This window comes from Taudactylus pleione, unplaced genomic scaffold (genome assembly GCF_031769625.1).
Source record: "Taudactylus pleione unplaced genomic scaffold, aTauple2 ptg000363l, whole genome shotgun sequence".
In the NCBI taxonomy this organism is placed as follows: Eukaryota; Metazoa; Chordata; class Amphibia; order Anura; family Myobatrachidae; genus Taudactylus; species Taudactylus pleione.
The window spans coordinates 1,393,940-1,411,580 of record NW_028284764.1 but is presented as its reverse complement, the minus strand read 5'-3'; the positions used below and the strand labels follow the sequence as shown (position 1 = coordinate 1,411,580).

The following is a 17,641-nucleotide window of genomic DNA, read 5'->3' as shown; positions in this document are numbered from 1 at the left end:
TGGAGCAGTGGTGGCATCAGGCAGCGGTCCCAGAAAATAGGGGCATGTCAGTCCCGTTTTCTGGGCGCGCTGAAGCCAGTGGCTGCTTCCTTGCAGGCAGCGTCACTGGCTTCAGCTGTGTGAAAACATTGGCCATCCTGAGTCACCTGAAAGTTACTCAAATGACCGATGTTCACTCAGAGTGATCCGATGATGCGCCTTTGCACGCAGCTACGGATTACACAAGACGCCTGCTGCGGCAGTAGCCTATTATCAGTCACACAGCCGCTGCGCTGTGCAATAGCGTACAACACTAAATCAGGCCCAGTGTATTCCGATCATCTCTTTATTAATCAGTGCCCCATACAGGTTATTAAGTACGACAAAACAGCAACATAGCAATAAAAGGGATAATCCAGTCACTATTATTAACATTAAAATTACAGAAGGTAATTTAATTTACGCTGGGCGTAAATTACTCAGGTACGCGCAAAAACAGTGCACTTTTGCCCATATACAGAGCCATATAAATCAGTTCTCGCCATATGTACGCCTCCGTATTTGCAGTAGTCTACTACGTCATTAGCGCCTACTTACCTACTCTCCCGGAAGTTGTGAGGGGCTGTGGGAATTTGCGGGTAGCTCCTCGCACCCCCAAAAGAGTGTCTGGATCTCCTGCATCCCACCCACTCCCTAGTGAAGTCGGCAGGATGGGGAGATCATTGCCGGGAATCGTGGCTCGGTATGGAGGGATCGGGGCTAAATGACGCAAAACGTCATAATTTACCCCGGCCCCTCCTCCCGAAGTGGCCAGCGGCGACTCCTCTCCGGGCTTCTCCCGGGAAAGGAGACTTAAAAAGTCGCTAAGTATGCATTATCGTCAGCGTGTGTGTGCATGGGGTGCAAAAGATGTGCCTCCTAACTGGCGTATATGCCCTCTGCATTTGCGCGGACTCTCCCTTACTGAACTACAGCAGTCCTATGTGAGAATGCCCCTTCCCACCCTCATTCTGCCATTATGGGGTTCATATGTGAAAAATGAGTGCAGATTTGTAAAAGTTGCATGTACGCGCGTTGGGTTTCTGAGCATGTGCGCAGCCAAATCACGCAAAATGTGCTACATAAACTGGTGCGTTAGTGAAACTTGACATTTTATTCGATGTTATGACAGTGGGAATATTTCTCGGCCTACAAGCAAGCCTCGCGACGGGAAGATGACATAGCCATCGTCACCTGCGGGATGAACGTTGCTTTCAAACCAGACAGTCGCCAGGTGGAGCAGATCGCGCTCAGCTATGGGGGGATGTCTCACGTCACCGTTTTGCCAACCGACACTTGCAAGGAGCTAGTTGGAAGGTAATATTCTCCAGTCCGAACACCTTCAATACCTAACAAATCTCAAGTCATATCCGGGTAACTGTTATAGCCTGCGGCTTCCAGGCATCGGAGAGACCCTGGCCAGTCTGCCCCATGTTTTAAAAAAGCAATAATTTAATATGCAAAAACAACCTGGTTTTGCCTTTTAAATGATTGCCACTTTAAAACTTGGGGCAGATTCGTCGTGGTCTCTTTAATGCCAGCGAGTTGCAGGCTGTGACATTTTTAAGCATCATCTGATATATGTCTAGTACTGCAGGCACACTTTTTAAAGAATGATACACTCCTGACAAGCAAAATTATATTTCCAAACAATTATGTTTTTTGCAATGACGGAGCCAGAGGGCCGCAAAAAAAAATAATTATGCAGCCAAGGACAGTAAACGGCCACCAGTTGTAGCTGTATTCTCAGTCATTATGTTTATCTGTCTCTTCACGTCCTTTATTAGCATTAAGTTTATGACAATAATTTATTTATGGTTAGGGGGTGTGAAAACTACTGATGGGTCACTCAGTACATAGCTTCCTTTATCAAAAGTTTCCTTATAATGTAAGTTCTGGCAGCAGGGTCGGATTTAGGGGTCAGGGTGCCCCTAGGAACCACAGTAATGTTCCCCAACCCCCCAATTTTATTATTTTTATTAATTTGGCAATTTTCAGTTTATAATTAAGGGGCATATTCAATTTGGAGCGAAAAGTCCGTCATTTTCGCCATTGTCACTTATCCCCATATTCAATTTCAAAGACTTTTCGCAGGTGCGAAAAGTCTTTGTAAAAAAACCGGGGAGAAGTTTTCACCACTGTTTAGGTGGCGAAAAAAAGTGCAGAATTGGGGTTTTTGGGTGTAGAATAAACGAAATACCCTGCAGCCTTTGGAGTGTTCCCTTAAAGTAATCTGTGTCAAAAAATTTTTTTAAAAAAGCATAGGACACCCCAAAAAAAGTGGTTTCATTTTGGGGGCGTACAAAGAAAGTTGGGGGACAAACTTAAAAACTAGCGAAAATGACTCAGGCAGGGTCTCCCTGTATGCGGCAGGTGTTTTCTAGAATGCGGGTGGTTGCTGCAGGTGGATTTTTGAAGAATTTTTAAAAATCATTTTAGGGACTTAAAAATATGCTTGCACCCATTTTCATGTACCCCAAATTTGATGGGAATAGTTATTTTGTCAAAAAATAAAGCTACTAAATGCTATTCTTCACCACTTCTTCAAAGATGCATTAATGAACCTGGCACGCCTGTCTAAAAACCCCTATTACCTTCAGCAGGCCAAATCAGGGGGACCCATGTCAGACCATCTTTTGGGGGGTGACAGGCTGATTTCCCCAAAAAGTGACAGGACTTTTCAATACTTACCTTTCCACCGGGTCCCGTTTTCACCGCTTCCTAATTGAATACAGGGATAAATGGGCACGCGCCCGATAGTTTATCCCCTGGAAAAACAGCGATGATGTGGTGTATATATAATTAAAAACAAAATGAAATGTCATAGCTCATGGCCTTATTCAATTAGAGGCGAAAAGTCTGAGGTCGGACTATTCACCTCTAATTGAATAAGGCCATGAGCTATGACATTTCATTTTGATTTTTAATTATATATACATATTTACTAAGTAGGACAGCTTACGAGGGTAGTTTGCGTTTGTCCTACCCGACCACACTCACAAACCCAAGATAGCATATGGCGCGGTACAGTGGAAATATTTTGGTGCTACTGGGAAATGACAGTAATAAGGCAAGCGTCCAAGTGACACCCCAAGGTAGGTGCTTCATGTACCTAATGGGAAATTCACCACTGTTTGACAACAATAGCCCTGGATCCCCTAAGATGCGTCCCCTCCGTCCCTGCCTGAAAGTAATGGCAACGCCAGATATACACGGATGTAATGTATAATTGCATCTACTTAGTATACAAAGGACGGAAGGACACATTACCCGCTCATCATCCAGAGCTAACATTGCCCAAACCTACGCACAGCTGTGTAAGATAAGACAAAGGAAACAGCTGTGTGGGGTCACAAAACAAGAAAAACAGCTTTACTGACTGTCAATCCGATGCTGTACACCCATAAATGACCCCGTCAATCACACGTGTAAATGGTATGTATGAATGACAGATGCACAAAGATTGCAGCTACTTTCATAATCCACCTGTTTCCTCCGTGTAACTGTGCAGTAATCGCGTCTGTCTCTCCAACCAGGGAATGGGACGACAGTTTACTCCAGGACACCTGCAGGCTTCTGGCCAAAGAGATGGCGTTGTCTCCCGGCGCTCCCGGGGGAATGGTGGAATTCCGGCAGAACCTGACTCTCAGTTTCTTCTACAGATTTTACCTCACGGTTCTTAAGAAGCTGCAGCGGGATCTGAATGGGGATGTGAGTGGTGATATGTCAGTAGTGTCTGGGATCAGTGGCCATTATTATAATTGTTATTATTCTTTGTTTTTATGTGTAGGTTATATTTTTCTCAGGCTGGTTTATGACCTAGATATAAATAATATGTTATACCCATCCAGCAGCAAATGTATCCGCACATAGGGTCTGAGGCAGTAGTTGGGCTGATGCCTGTTGGCGGAGCGTACCTTGCGTTTTTGCACTGCGCATGTTCCTGATCAGAGTGCACGCACTTACCGACGATGCAGCTTTGTACGTGTTTCAGACTCAAGAGGCGCAACTGGACTCTAATGGGGAGTTCTTATGGGGATGCGGTAATTATGTTGGCATTCAAAGTGTTAACAGCCCATTTTAGTGTTAAGGATAGGCTGCGGTTAGGCTTAAACTCCTGTTATGGTTATAGAGTTATACAGCAGTTAGGGTTAGGATGCGGTTAGGGTCAGGATGCGGTTAGGGTCAGGATGCGGTTAGGGTTAGAGTTATACAGCAGTTAGGGTCAGGATGCGGTTAGGGTTACAGTTATACAGCAGTTAGGGTCAGGATGCGGTTAGGGTTACAGTTATACAGCAGTTAGGGTCAGGATGCGGTTAGGGTTAGAGTTATACAGCAGTTAGGGTCAGGATGCGGTTAGGGTCAGGATGCGGTTAGGGTCAGGATACGGTTAGGGTCAGGATGCGGTTAGGGTTAGAGTTATACAGCAGTTAGGGTCAGGATGCGGTTAGGGTCAGGATGCGGTTAGGGTTAGAGTTATACAGCAGTTAGGGTCAGGATGCGGTTAGGGTCAGGATGCGGTTAGGGTCAGGATACGGTTAGGGTCAGGATGCGGTTAGGGTTAGAGTTATACAGCAGTTAGGGTTAGGATGCGGTTAGGGTCAGGATGCGGTTAGGGTCAGGATGCGGTTAGGGTTAGAGTTATACAGCAGTTAGGGTCAGGATGTGGTTAGGGTTAGGCTGTGGTTAGGGTCAGGATGCGGTTAGGGTCAGGATGCGGTTAGGGTTAGAGTTATACAGCAGTTAGGGTCAGGATGCGGTTAGGGTCAGGATGCGGTTAGGGTCAGGATGCGGTTAGGGTTAGAGTTATACAGCAGTTAGGGTCAGGATGCGGTTAGGGTTACAGTTATACAGCAGTTAGGGTCAGGATGCGGTTAGGGTTACAGTTATACAGCAGTTAGGGTCAGGATGCGGTTAGGGTTAGAGTTATACAGCAGTTAGGGTCAGGATGCGGTTAGGGTCAGGATGCGGTTAGGGTCAGGATACGGTTAGGGTCAGGATGCGGTTAGGGTTAGAGTTATACAGCAGTTAGGGTCAGGATGCGGTTAGGGTCAGGATGCGGTTAGGGTTAGAGTTATACAGCAGTTAGGGTCAGGATGCGGTTAGGGTCAGGATGCGGTTAGGGTCAGGATACGGTTAGGGTCAGGATGCGGTTAGGGTTAGAGTTATACAGCAGTTAGGGTTAGGATGCGGTTAGGGTCAGGATGCGGTTAGGGTCAGGATGCGGTTAGGGTTAGAGTTATACAGCAGTTAGGGTCAGGATGTGGTTAGGGTTAGGCTGTGGTTAGGGTCAGGATGCGGTTAGGGTCAGGATGCGGTTAGGGTTAGAGTTATACAGCAGTTAGGGTCAGGATGCGGTTAGGGTTACAGTTATACAGCAGTTAGGGTCAGGATGCGGTTAGGGTTACAGTTATACAGCAGTTAGGGTCAGGATGCGGTTAGGGTTAGAGTTATACAGCAGTTAGGGTCAGGATGCGGTTAGGGTCAGGATGCGGTTAGGGTCAGAATACGGTTAGGGTCAGGATGCGGTTAGGGTTAGAGTTATACAGCAGTTAGGGTCAGGATGCGGTTAGGGTCAGGATGCGGTTAGGGTTAGAGTTATACAGCAGTTAGGGTCAGGATGCGGTTAGGGTCAGGATGCGGTTAGGGTCAGGATACGGTTAGGGTCAGGATGCGGTTAGGGTTAGAGTTATACAGCAGTTAGGGTTAGGATGCGGTTAGGGTCAGGATGCGGTTAGGGTCAGGATGCGGTTAGGGTTAGAGTTATACAGCAGTTAGGGTCAGGATGTGGTTAGGGTTAGGCTGTGGTTAGGGTCAGGATGCGGTTAGGGTCAGGATGCGGTTAGGGTTAGAGTTATACAGCAGTTAGGGTCAGGATGCGGTTAGGGTCAGGATGCGGTTAGGGTCAGGATGCGGTTAGGGTTAGAGTTATACAGCAGTTAGGGTCAGGATGCGGTTAGGGTTACAGTTATACAGCAGTTAGGGTCAGGATGCGGTTAGGGTTACAGTTATACAGCAGTTAGGGTCAGGATGCGGTTAGGGTTAGAGTTATACAGCAGTTAGGGTCAGGATGCGGTTAGGGTCAGGATGCGGTTAGGGTCAGGATACGGTTAGGGTCAGGATGCGGTTAGGGTTAGAGTTATACAGCAGTTAGGGTCAGGATGCGGTTAGGGTCAGGATGCGGTTAGGGTTAGAGTTATACAGCAGTTAGGGTCAGGATGCGGTTAGGGTCAGGATGCGGTTAGGGTCAGGATACGGTTAGGGTCAGGATGCGGTTAGGGTTAGAGTTATACAGCAGTTAGGGTTAGGATGCGGTTAGGGTCAGGATGCGGTTAGGGTCAGGATGCGGTTAGGGTTAGAGTTATACAGCAGTTAGGGTCAGGATGTGGTTAGGGTTAGGCTGTGGTTAGGGTCAGGATGCGGTTAGGGTCAGGATGCGGTTAGGGTTAGAGTTATACAGCAGTTAGGGTCAGGATGCGGTTAGGGTTACAGTTATACAGCAGTTAGGGTCAGGATGCGGTTAGGGTTACAGTTATACAGCAGTTAGGGTCAGGATGCGGTTAGGGTTAGAGTTATACAGCAGTTAGGGTCAGGATGCGGTTAGGGTCAGGATGCGGTTAGGGTCAGGATACGGTTAGGGTCAGGATGCGGTTAGGGTTAGAGTTATACAGCAGTTAGGGTCAGGATGCGGTTAGGGTCAGGATGCGGTTAGGGTTAGAGTTATACAGCAGTTAGGGTCAGGATGCGGTTAGGGTCAGGATGCGGTTAGGGTCAGGATACGGTTAGGGTCAGGATGCGGTTAGGGTTAGAGTTATACAGCAGTTAGGGTTAGGATGCGGTTAGGGTCAGGATGCGGTTAGGGTCAGGATGCGGTTAGGGTTAGAGTTATACAGCAGTTAGGGTCAGGATGCGGTTAGGGTTACAGTTATACAGCAGTTAGGGTCAGGATGCGGTTAGGGTTACAGTTATACAGCAGTTAGGGTCAGGATGCGGTTAGGGTTAGAGTTATACAGCAGTTAGGGTCAGGATGCGGTTAGGGTCAGGATGCGGTTAGGGTCAGGATACGGTTAGGGTCAGGATGCGGTTAGGGTTAGAGTTATACAGCAGTTAGGGTCAGGATGCGGTTAGGGTCAGGATGCGGTTAGGGTTAGAGTTATACAGCAGTTAGGGTCAGGATGCGGTTAGGGTTAGGCTGTGTTTAGGGTTAGAGTTATACAGCAGTTAGGGTCAGGATGCGGTTAGGGTTAGGCTGTGTTTAGGGTTAGAGTTATACAGCAGTTAGGGTCAGGATGCGGTTAGGGTTAGGCTGTGGTTAGGGTTAGAGTTAGACAGCAGTTAGGGTCAGGATGCGGTTAGGGTTAGGCTGTGGTTAGGGTTAGACAGCAGTTAGGGTTAGGCTGTGGTTAGGGTTAGAGTTATACAGCAGTTAGGGTCAGGACGCAGTTAGGGTTAGGCTGTGGCTAGGGTTAGACAGCAGTTAGGGTCAGGATGCGGTTAGGGTTAGAGTTATACAGCAGTTAGGGTCAGGATGCGGTTAGGGTTAGACAGCAGTTAGGGTGCGGTTAGGGTTAGGCTGTTGTTAGTGTTATACAGCAGTTAGGGTTAGGCTGTGGTTAGGGTTAGAGTTATACAGCAGTTAGGGTCAGGACGCGGTTAGGGTTAGAGTTATACAGCAGTTAGGGTCAGGACGCGGTTAGGGTTAGGCTGTGGTTAGGGTTAGACAGCAGTTAGGGTGCGGTTAGGGTTAGGCTGTGGTTAGGGTTAGGCTGTTGTTAGAGTTATACAGCAGTTAGGGTCAGGATGTGGTTAGGGTTAGGCTGTGGTTAGGGTCAGGATGCGGTTAGGGTCAGGATGCGGTTAGGGTTAGAGTTATACAGCAGTTAGGGTCAGGATGCGGTTAGGGTTACAGTTATACAGCAGTTAGGGTCAGGATGCGGTTAGGGTTACAGTTATACAGCAGTTAGGGTCAGGATGCGGTTAGGGTTAGAGTTATACAGCAGTTAGGGTCAGGATGCGGTTAGGGTCAGGATGCGGTTAGGGTCAGGATACGGTTAGGGTCAGGATGCGGTTAGGGTTAGAGTTATACAGCAGTTAGGGTCAGGATGCGGTTAGGGTCAGGATGCGGTTAGGGTTAGAGTTATACAGCAGTTAGGGTCAGGATGCGGTTAGGGTTAGGCTGTGTTTAGGGTTAGAGTTATACAGCAGTTAGGGTCAGGATGCGGTTAGGGTTAGGCTGTGTTTAGGGTTAGAGTTATACAGCAGTTAGGGTCAGGATGCGGTTAGGGTTAGGCTGTGGTTAGGGTTAGACAGCAGTTAGGGTTAGGCTGTGGTTAGGGTTAGAGTTATACAGCAGTTAGGGTCAGGACGCAGTTAGGGTTAGGCTGTGGCTAGGGTTAGACAGCAGTTAGGGTCAGGATGCGGTTAGGGTTAGAGTTATACAGCAGTTAGGGTCAGGATGCGGTTAGGGTTAGACAGCAGTTAGGGTGCGGTTAGGGTTAGGCTGTTGTTAGTGTTATACAGCAGTTAGGGTTAGGCTGTGGTTAGGGTTAGAGTTATACAGCAGTTAGGGTCAGGACGCGGTTAGGGTTAGAGTTATACAGCAGTTAGGGTCAGGACGCGGTTAGGGTTAGGCTGTGGTTAGGGTTAGACAGCAGTTAGGGTGCGGTTAGGGTTAGGCTGTGGTTAGGGTTAGGCTGTTGTTAGAGTTATACAGCAGTTAGGGTCAGGATGTGGTTAGGGTTAGGCTGTGGTTAGGGTTAGAGTTATACAGCAGTTAGGGTGCTGTCAGGGTTAGGCTGTGGTTAGTGTTATGGTGCATACACAGGGTCAGATTTTCTTTCAGATTTGAACGATAACGATTTTAAAAATCATTCAATCGTTCATATCTGAAAGAAAATCTGACATGTGTCCCTGCAACGATGAGCGATGCGCGTTCCCGTTTGTCAGATAACGATATCTGACATCTGCTGTGTTTGCAATCAGATTTGGTCGATTTTCATTCATTTTAATACTGTCTGAAATTGTTCGTAGTTCATGAAATCGTTGGTAAAATCGTTCAAATCGTTCATCTAACAAATGTGACCGTGTGTATGCACCATTAGAGTTAGACTGCAGTTAAGGTGCGGTTAAGGTTAGGATGCGGTTAAGATTATAATTGGACTGCAGTTAAGGTTGGTGTTAGGCTGTGGTTAGTGTTATGGTGCCCATACACGGGACGATTTTTTACACGATATGGTTGGACAGACCAATCATGTGAAAATAGGTGTATTTTGTGTGTTCTGCGGCCCCGATGTGCGTCCCCGCCGTCGTCTAGTTGGATCGCAGATCAAATGATTTTGCAGAGAGATCCCAACTGATCGTGTACGATGTGACACTTCTGTGCATCTTATCCTATGATCGTAACGATCAATCGTACACCATTTATCCACATCTTATGAAGAATTTCAAGGGAAGAATTTCAAGGGCAATCGTACAACTCATCTTATCAACTTTGAATCTTACCGTGTATGGGGGCCTCTAGACAGCAGTTAGGTTCAAGACTGTCCCCAGACACGAAGGTTATACACATGTCCTAGAGAGATCTGTGTGGTCACACCCCTACTATATTGTACACATGTGGCCTAGAGGGATCTGCATGAGCACACCCCATCTAGGTTTTACACGTATCCCTGAGTGATCCACGCGGTCACACCCCATCTAGGTTTTACACGTATCCCTGAGTGATCCACGAGGTCACACCCCATCTAGGTTTTATACGTATCCCTGAGTGATCCACGCGGTCACACCCCTACTAGGTTATACACGTATCTCTGAGTGATCCACGCGGTCACACCCCATCTAGGTTTTACACGTATCCTAGAGTGATCCACGCGGTCACACCCCTACTAGGTTATACACGTATCTCTGAGTGATCCACGCGGTCACACCCCTACTAGGTTATACACGTATCCCTGAGTGATCCACGCGGTCACACCCCTACTAGGTTGTACACGTATCCCTGAGTGATCCACGCACACATACGGCATCATGGTCACACCCCTAGTATGTTATACACATACGGCATCATGGTCACATCCCTAGTATGTTATACACATACGGCATCATGGTCACACCCCTACTATGTTATACACATACGGCATCATGGTCACACCCCTAGTATATTATACACATACGGCATCATGGTCACACCCCTAGTATGTTATACACATACGGCATCATGGTCACATCCCTAGTATGTTATACACATACGGCATCATGGTCACACCCCTACTATGTTATACACATACGGCATCATGGTCACACCCCTAGTATATTATACACATACGGCATCATGGTCACACCCCTAGTATGTTATACACATGCGGCATCATGGTCACACCCCTAGTATGTTATATACATACGGCATCATGGTCACATCCCTAGTATGTTATACATATGCGGCATCATGGTCACATCCCTAGTATGTTATATACATACGGCATCATGGTCACACCCCTACTATGTTATACACATGCGGCATCATGGTCACACCCCTAGTATGTTATACATATGCGGCATCATGGTCACACCCCTAGTATGTTATACATATGCGGCATCATGGTCACACCCCTAGTATGTTATACACATACGGCATCATGGTCACACCCCTAGTATGTTATACACATACGGCATCATGGTCACAACCCCAGTATGTTATACACATGCGGCATCATGGTCACACCCCTAGTATGTTATACACATGCGGCATCATGGTCACACCCCCAGTATGTTATACACATGCGGCATCATGGTCACACCCCTAGTATGTTATACACATACGGCATCATGGTCACACCCCTAGTATGTTATACACATACGGCATCATGGTCACACCCCTAGTATGTTATACATATGCAGCATTGTGGTCACACCCCTAGTATGTTATACACATACGGCATTATGGTCACACCCCTAGTATGTTATACATATGCGGCATCATGGTCACATCCCTAGTATGTTATACACATGCGGCATCATGGTCACACCCCTAGTATGTTATACACATACGGCATCATGGTCACACCCCTAGTATGTTATACACATACGGCATCATGGTCACACCCCTAGTATGTTATACACATACGGCATCATGGTCACACCCCTAGTATGTTATACATATGCGGCATCATGGTCACACCCCTAGTATGTTATACATATGCGGCATCATGGTCACACCCCTAGTATGTTATACACATACGGCATCATGGTCACACCCCTAGTATGTTATACACATACGGCATCATGGTCACAACCCCAGTATGTTATACACATGCGGCATCATGGTCACACCCCTAGTATGTTATACACATGCGGCATCATGGTCACACCCCCAGTATGTTATACACATGCGGCATCATGGTCACACCCCTAGTATGTTATACACATACGGCATCATGGTCACACCCCTAGTATGTTATACACATACGGCATCATGGTCACACCCCTAGTATGTTATACATATGCAGCATTGTGGTCACACCCCTAGTATGTTATACACATACGGCATTATGGTCACACCCCTAGTATGTTATACATATGCGGCATCATGGTCACATCCCTAGTATGTTATACACATGCGGCATCATGGTCACACCCCTAGTATGTTATACACATACGGCATCATGGTCACACCCCTAGTATGTTATACACATACGGCATCATGGTCACACCCCTAGTATGTTATACACATACGGCATCATGGTCACACCCCTAGTATGTTATACACATACGGCATCATGGTCACACCCCTAGTATGTTATACCCATACGGCATCATGGTCATACCCCTACTATGTTATACACATACGGCATCATGGTCACACCCCTAGTATGTTATACACATACGGCATCATGGTCACACCCCTAGTATGTTATACCCATACGGCATCATGGTCATACCCCTACTATGTTATACACATACGGCATCATGGTCACACCCCTAGTATGTTATACACATACGGCATCATGGTCACACCCCTAGTATGTTATACCATTACGGCATCATGGTCACACCCCTACTATGTTATACACATGCGGCATCATGGTCACACCCCTACTATGTTATACATATGCGGCATTGTGGTCACACCCCTAGTATGTTATACACATACGGCATCATGGTCACACCCCTAGTATGTTATACATATGCAGCAATGTGGTCACACCCCTAGTATGTTATACACATACGGCATTATGGTCACACCCCTAGTATGTTATACATATGCGGCATCATGGTCACATCCCTAGTATGTTATACACATGCGGCATCATGGTCACACCCCTAGTATGTTATACACATACGGCATCATGGTCACACCCCTAGTATGTTATACACATACGGCATCATGGTCACACCCCTAGTATGTTATACACATACGGCATCATGGTCACACCCCTAGTATGTTATACACATACGGCATCATGGTCACACCCCTAGTATGTTATACCCATACGGCATCATGGTCATACCCCTACTATGTTATACACATACGGCATCATGGTCACACCCCTAGTATGTTATACACATACGGCATCATGGTCACACCCTAATATGTTATACCATTACGGCATCATGGTCACACCCCTACTATGTTATACACATGCGGCATCATGGTCACACCCCTACTATGTTATACATATGCGGCATTGTGGTCACACCCCTAGTATGTTATACACATACAGCATCGTGGTCACACCCCTAGTATGTTATACACATGCGGCATCATGGTCACACCCTAATATGTTATACACATACGGCATCATGGTCACACCCTAATATGTTATACACATACGGCATCATGGTCACACCCCTAGTATGTTATACACATGCGACATCATGGTCACACCCTAATATGTTATACACATACGGCATCATGGTCACACCCTAATATGTTATACACATACGGCATCATGGTCACACCCCTAGTATGTTATACACATGCGGCATCATGGTCACACGCTAATATGTTATACACATACGGCATCATGGTCACATCCCTAGTATGTTATACACATACGGCATCATGGTCACACCCCTAGTATGTTATACACATACGGAATCATGGTCACACCCCTAGTATGTTATACACATACGGCATCATGGTCACACCCCTAGTATGTTATACACATACGGCATCATGGTCACACCCCTAGTATGTTATACCCATACGGTATCATGGTCACACCCCTACTATGTTATACACATGCGGCATCATGGTCACACCCCTAGTATGTTATACACATGCGGCATCATGGTCACGCCCTAATATGTTATACCCATACGGCATCATGGTCACACCCTAATATGTTATACACATACGGCATCATGGTCACACCCCTAGTATGTTATACACATACGGCATCATGGTCACACCCCTAGTATGTTATACATATGCGGCATCATGGTCACACCCCTAGTATGTTATACACATACGGCATCATGGTCACACCCCTAGTATGTTATACACATATGGCATCATGGTCACACCCCTAGTATGTTATACACATACGGCATCATGGTCACACCCCTAGTATGTTATACACATACGGCATCATGGCCACACCCCTAGTATGTTATACACATACGGCATCATGGTCACACCCCTAGTATGTTAAACACATACGGCATCATGGTCACACCCCTAGTATGTTATACACATACGGCATCATGGTCACACCCCTAGTATGTTATATACATGCGGCATCATGGTCACACCCCTAGTATGTTATACATATGCGGCATCATGGTCACACCCCTAGTATGTTATATACATACGGCATCATGGTCACACCCCTAGTATGTTATACACATGCGGCATCATGTCACATCCCTAGTATGTTATACACATACGGCATCATGGTCACACCCCTAGTATGTTATACCCATATGGCATCATGGTCACACCCCTAGTATGTTATACCCATACGGCATCATGGTCACACCCCTAGTATGTTATACACATGCGGCATCATGGTCACACCTCTAGTATGTTATACACATACGGCATCATGGTCACACCCCTAGTATGTTATACACATACGGCATCATGGTCACACCCCTAGTATGTTATACACATACGGCATCATGGTCACACCCCTAGTATGTTATACACATGCGGCATCATGGTCACACCCCTAGTATGTTATACACATACGGCATCATGGTCACACCCTTAGTATGTTATACCCATACGGCATCATGGTCACACCCCTAGTATGTTATATACATACGGCATCATGGTCACACCCTTAGTATGTTATACCCATACGGCATCATGGTCACACCCCTAGTATGTTATACACATACGGCATCATGGTCACACCCCTAGTATGTTATACACGTACGGCATCATGGTCACACCCCTAGTATGTTATACACATGCGGCATCATGGTCACACCCCTAGTATGTTATATACATACGGCATCATGGTCACACCCTTAGTATGTTATACCCATATGGCATCATGGTCACACCCCTAGTATGTTATATACATACGGCATCATGGTCACACCCTTAGTATGTTATACCCATACGGCATCATGGTCACACCCCTAGTATGTTATACATATGCGGCATCATGGTCACACCCCTAGTATGTTATACATATGCGGCCTCGCGTTTACACTTTTAATTGGTTATACACGTGGCCTCGCGCTCACACACCCAGAAAATGTTTTTTGTTTGTTTTAGTTATCTGTTTGTCTATTTATTTTTATTTTTTAATTAATATTCTTTCCTCGGTCTAGTATAACTTCTCCGAAGTTGTCCCTCCCAAATATGAGAGCGCCACAGAATTGTTCAGTAAGCCGGAGACGTCCAGCGTCCAGCTCTTTCAGGTAACGTCCTAATATAATCTCTGAAGCATTACTGTAGGAATATAAAGGAATTAGGAGAATGTGTGTGGATAAATTATATAAAAGAAAAAAATAGCGTTAGACTAAGTGAATGGGGTAAAGAACACAGGGACACACATCAGGGCTATTTTACAAAGCGTACCTCGATTTCAGGAGGTGTTCCCAGATTTCCGTTAGAGCACTTGGGTTTACGGAGGAGCGTGGGCATTCCTCATTAATGGGTCTATTTATCAGAGGTGAAACCATTACGGAAATACCAAACTATCAAGGATCTACAAAAATATACTGCAACAGTATGATGAAAAAAAGACAAAAATTAAAAATTTGCAATTGAGTTTTTACATTTTATTGAGATTTTCAGGTCCATAGTTATATAATTAGAATAATATTTGGAGTTCACAAGTGTATGATTTTTAGTCCTGACTGATAAATGGTGATGACAGATTCCCTATCGCCGCGATAAAGAAAATCATTGATATACAATGGTTCATGATTCATTTAAGCCGCAAATGAGGATAGACAGAAAAGTGTTTTTGGAGAAAAACTAAAATGTTTTATGAAATGGAAGTGGTGGCGATTAATGTGTTTTTAGTTGAACTGTGATGTCATAGTTGGACGTGTGGACAAGGCGCCTCTTACTAAGCAGTGTTAGGAGACAGAGGCCCTGATTCAGAGCCGGACGCTCTGACAGAGCACTCGCTCTGAATCAGGGCCGACCATGCTCCTTTTTGGAGCGGCCTCCTAGCCGCTCGCATAGCTGTGGGTGACCACCCACAGCTATAGCGAGCGGCCAAAATGATGGTCGCGATGGTCAAGACCATCGCGACCATCGGGCTTGCGACGAGACCCTGCGGTAGGGTCTCGCTGCTGCAAGCCCAGGAGTGCTTTTGGCTCTATCAAAGCCAAAAGCACTCCCACTGACATCACTAGTGATGTCAGTGGGGCCAGACCCAGACGGTAGGCATGCGCACTTGGGCACCATCGACCCGCTTGCGAGCGCTCACGAGCGGGTCTGAATCAGGCCCAGAGTGAAAAGTGATAAGGTGCCAGCCAATCAGCTCCTAACTGCCATCTCACAGGCTGTGTTTGAAAAATGACAGTTGGGAGCTGATTGACTGGCACCTTATCACAGACACCACTTTTCACTCTGTCTCCTAACACTGCTTAGTACATAGACCCCTTAGTGTGTTGGGGCATCTCCTAAGAGCGGTAGGGATAGGGGCCTAGGCAAGCACTGTGACGTGCGCTAGGGGAATCCAAAATAATTTTCTTTGTAAATGCGGCCCCTTGATGGGACGTGTAGCTGTCAAATTAAGAATGTCAGCTTGTACATCATATATTACATCAAGACTCTTTGTTCTTCAGGAGGTTCCAGCAGGCCAGGATCCGGAAGACTTTGTAGGGCGTCCCATAATGCACCTGTCAGCCATGAAACAAGCGACAGGAGAAGCCGTGTACTGCGATGACATCCCCCATTATGAAAATGAGCTCTGTCTAGCATTAATAACCAGCACCAAGGCTCATGCTAAAATAATGTAAGGGGTGGGACGAGGTGAAATTGGGGTGACCATTGCCTACTCTCCCAGAATGTTTGAACTTCTGAGCATTATTCTAGACCCCTGGCGCAGACTAGACCACCTCCCGGATCCTGCTCCACTTTTACCTGAAGTAGGCGGGGCCATGATGAGGCGAAGCAATGTGGTGACCCACCAGCCCCGCCCACCACTGTGCTCTGAGGCAAATCATGACACTGCGCAGTGGTAGGCGGGGCCATGACCCGCTCCCCCTGGACCTCCCCACCTGCATCTCATATAAGGGAGGTCCAAATGTAGTAAAAGGCTCAGAATCTCAGGCAGATTGGGGAGCTGGGACAACTGGAGGTACCACGTCATGTTGTCCTCATTTCTCTACAGCTCCATTGATGAGTCGGAGGCCGCGCTCACTCCAGGCTTTGTGCGTTTCATTTCCGCTAAAGACGTCCCTGGGAGTAACGTCACTGGGATCAGACACGATGAGGAGATATTCGCAGAGAGTCTGGTAAGTGGAATTAGTGAAATACAACCTAGTGCTACGATTTTTATTCCTGGGTACCGGAGAGAGGATAATGGCGCCTTTCTTACATCTTTCTCAACGCAGCGCCTTCCAAGAGTATGTTATAACAATGCACCTGTGTCTCAACTACAATATTTATGGACCAGTTTTATTTAAAGATTTAACCCGGGAATGTTTGTCCATGGATATGTCCCTAATAGTGTTTTGAAACTGTTGTTTGCCGCGTCAGTAGCTATTGTGCATTTTGCCCCTCTCTTCCCCCATTCCTCTAGTCTCCTGATATTCCTCCAGTCTCCCCCTATCCTTACCCTACTGCTCCCATCCCCCACGTATTGCTCCCATCTCCCACTATCTCTCTCTCTTCATGTTACTCTATGTTATGTTGAATCAACGGCTCTGGACAATCACTGGAATTTCGGACTGAGTGTCTGATTCAGACCCGCTCACGAGAGCATAGTGCTCGCAAGCGGGTCGATGGTGGCCCAGTGCGCACGTGCGGCGCGCACCACGCGCGTGCGCAAGCCCCGTAGCGAGTGAGAACTTCACTTGCACCGGGGCTCGCAACAAAACGGGGCAGCTGTCGATGTTGATCAACAGCTCGCCCCGTTTTGTAGACGGGTAGGGGGGGGTGGCTGCACAAACGGAGGCGTTCCCGAAGGAACGCCTGCCGTTTGTGGGC

At 46.7% G+C, this 17,641-nt stretch overlaps 1 protein-coding gene across 4 annotated transcripts in view; it reads left to right on the top strand.

The window, feature by feature from the left end:
• XDH (xanthine dehydrogenase) overlaps nt 1–17,641 on the top strand; it is a 140,225-nt gene that overhangs the window by 66,190 nt on the left and 56,394 nt on the right. For all 4 annotated transcript variants that reach the window (XM_088444433.1, XM_088444430.1, XM_088444432.1 and 1 more), the window contains 5 exons: nt 1,151–1,335; nt 3,555–3,729; nt 14,803–14,892; nt 16,276–16,445; nt 16,824–16,947. In XM_088444433.1, the coding sequence (XP_088300559.1) occupies nt 1,151–1,335; nt 3,555–3,729; nt 14,803–14,892; nt 16,276–16,445; nt 16,824–16,947 (744 nt within the window). The remainder of the gene's footprint in view (nt 1–1,150; nt 1,336–3,554; nt 3,730–14,802; nt 14,893–16,275; nt 16,446–16,823; nt 16,948–17,641) is intronic.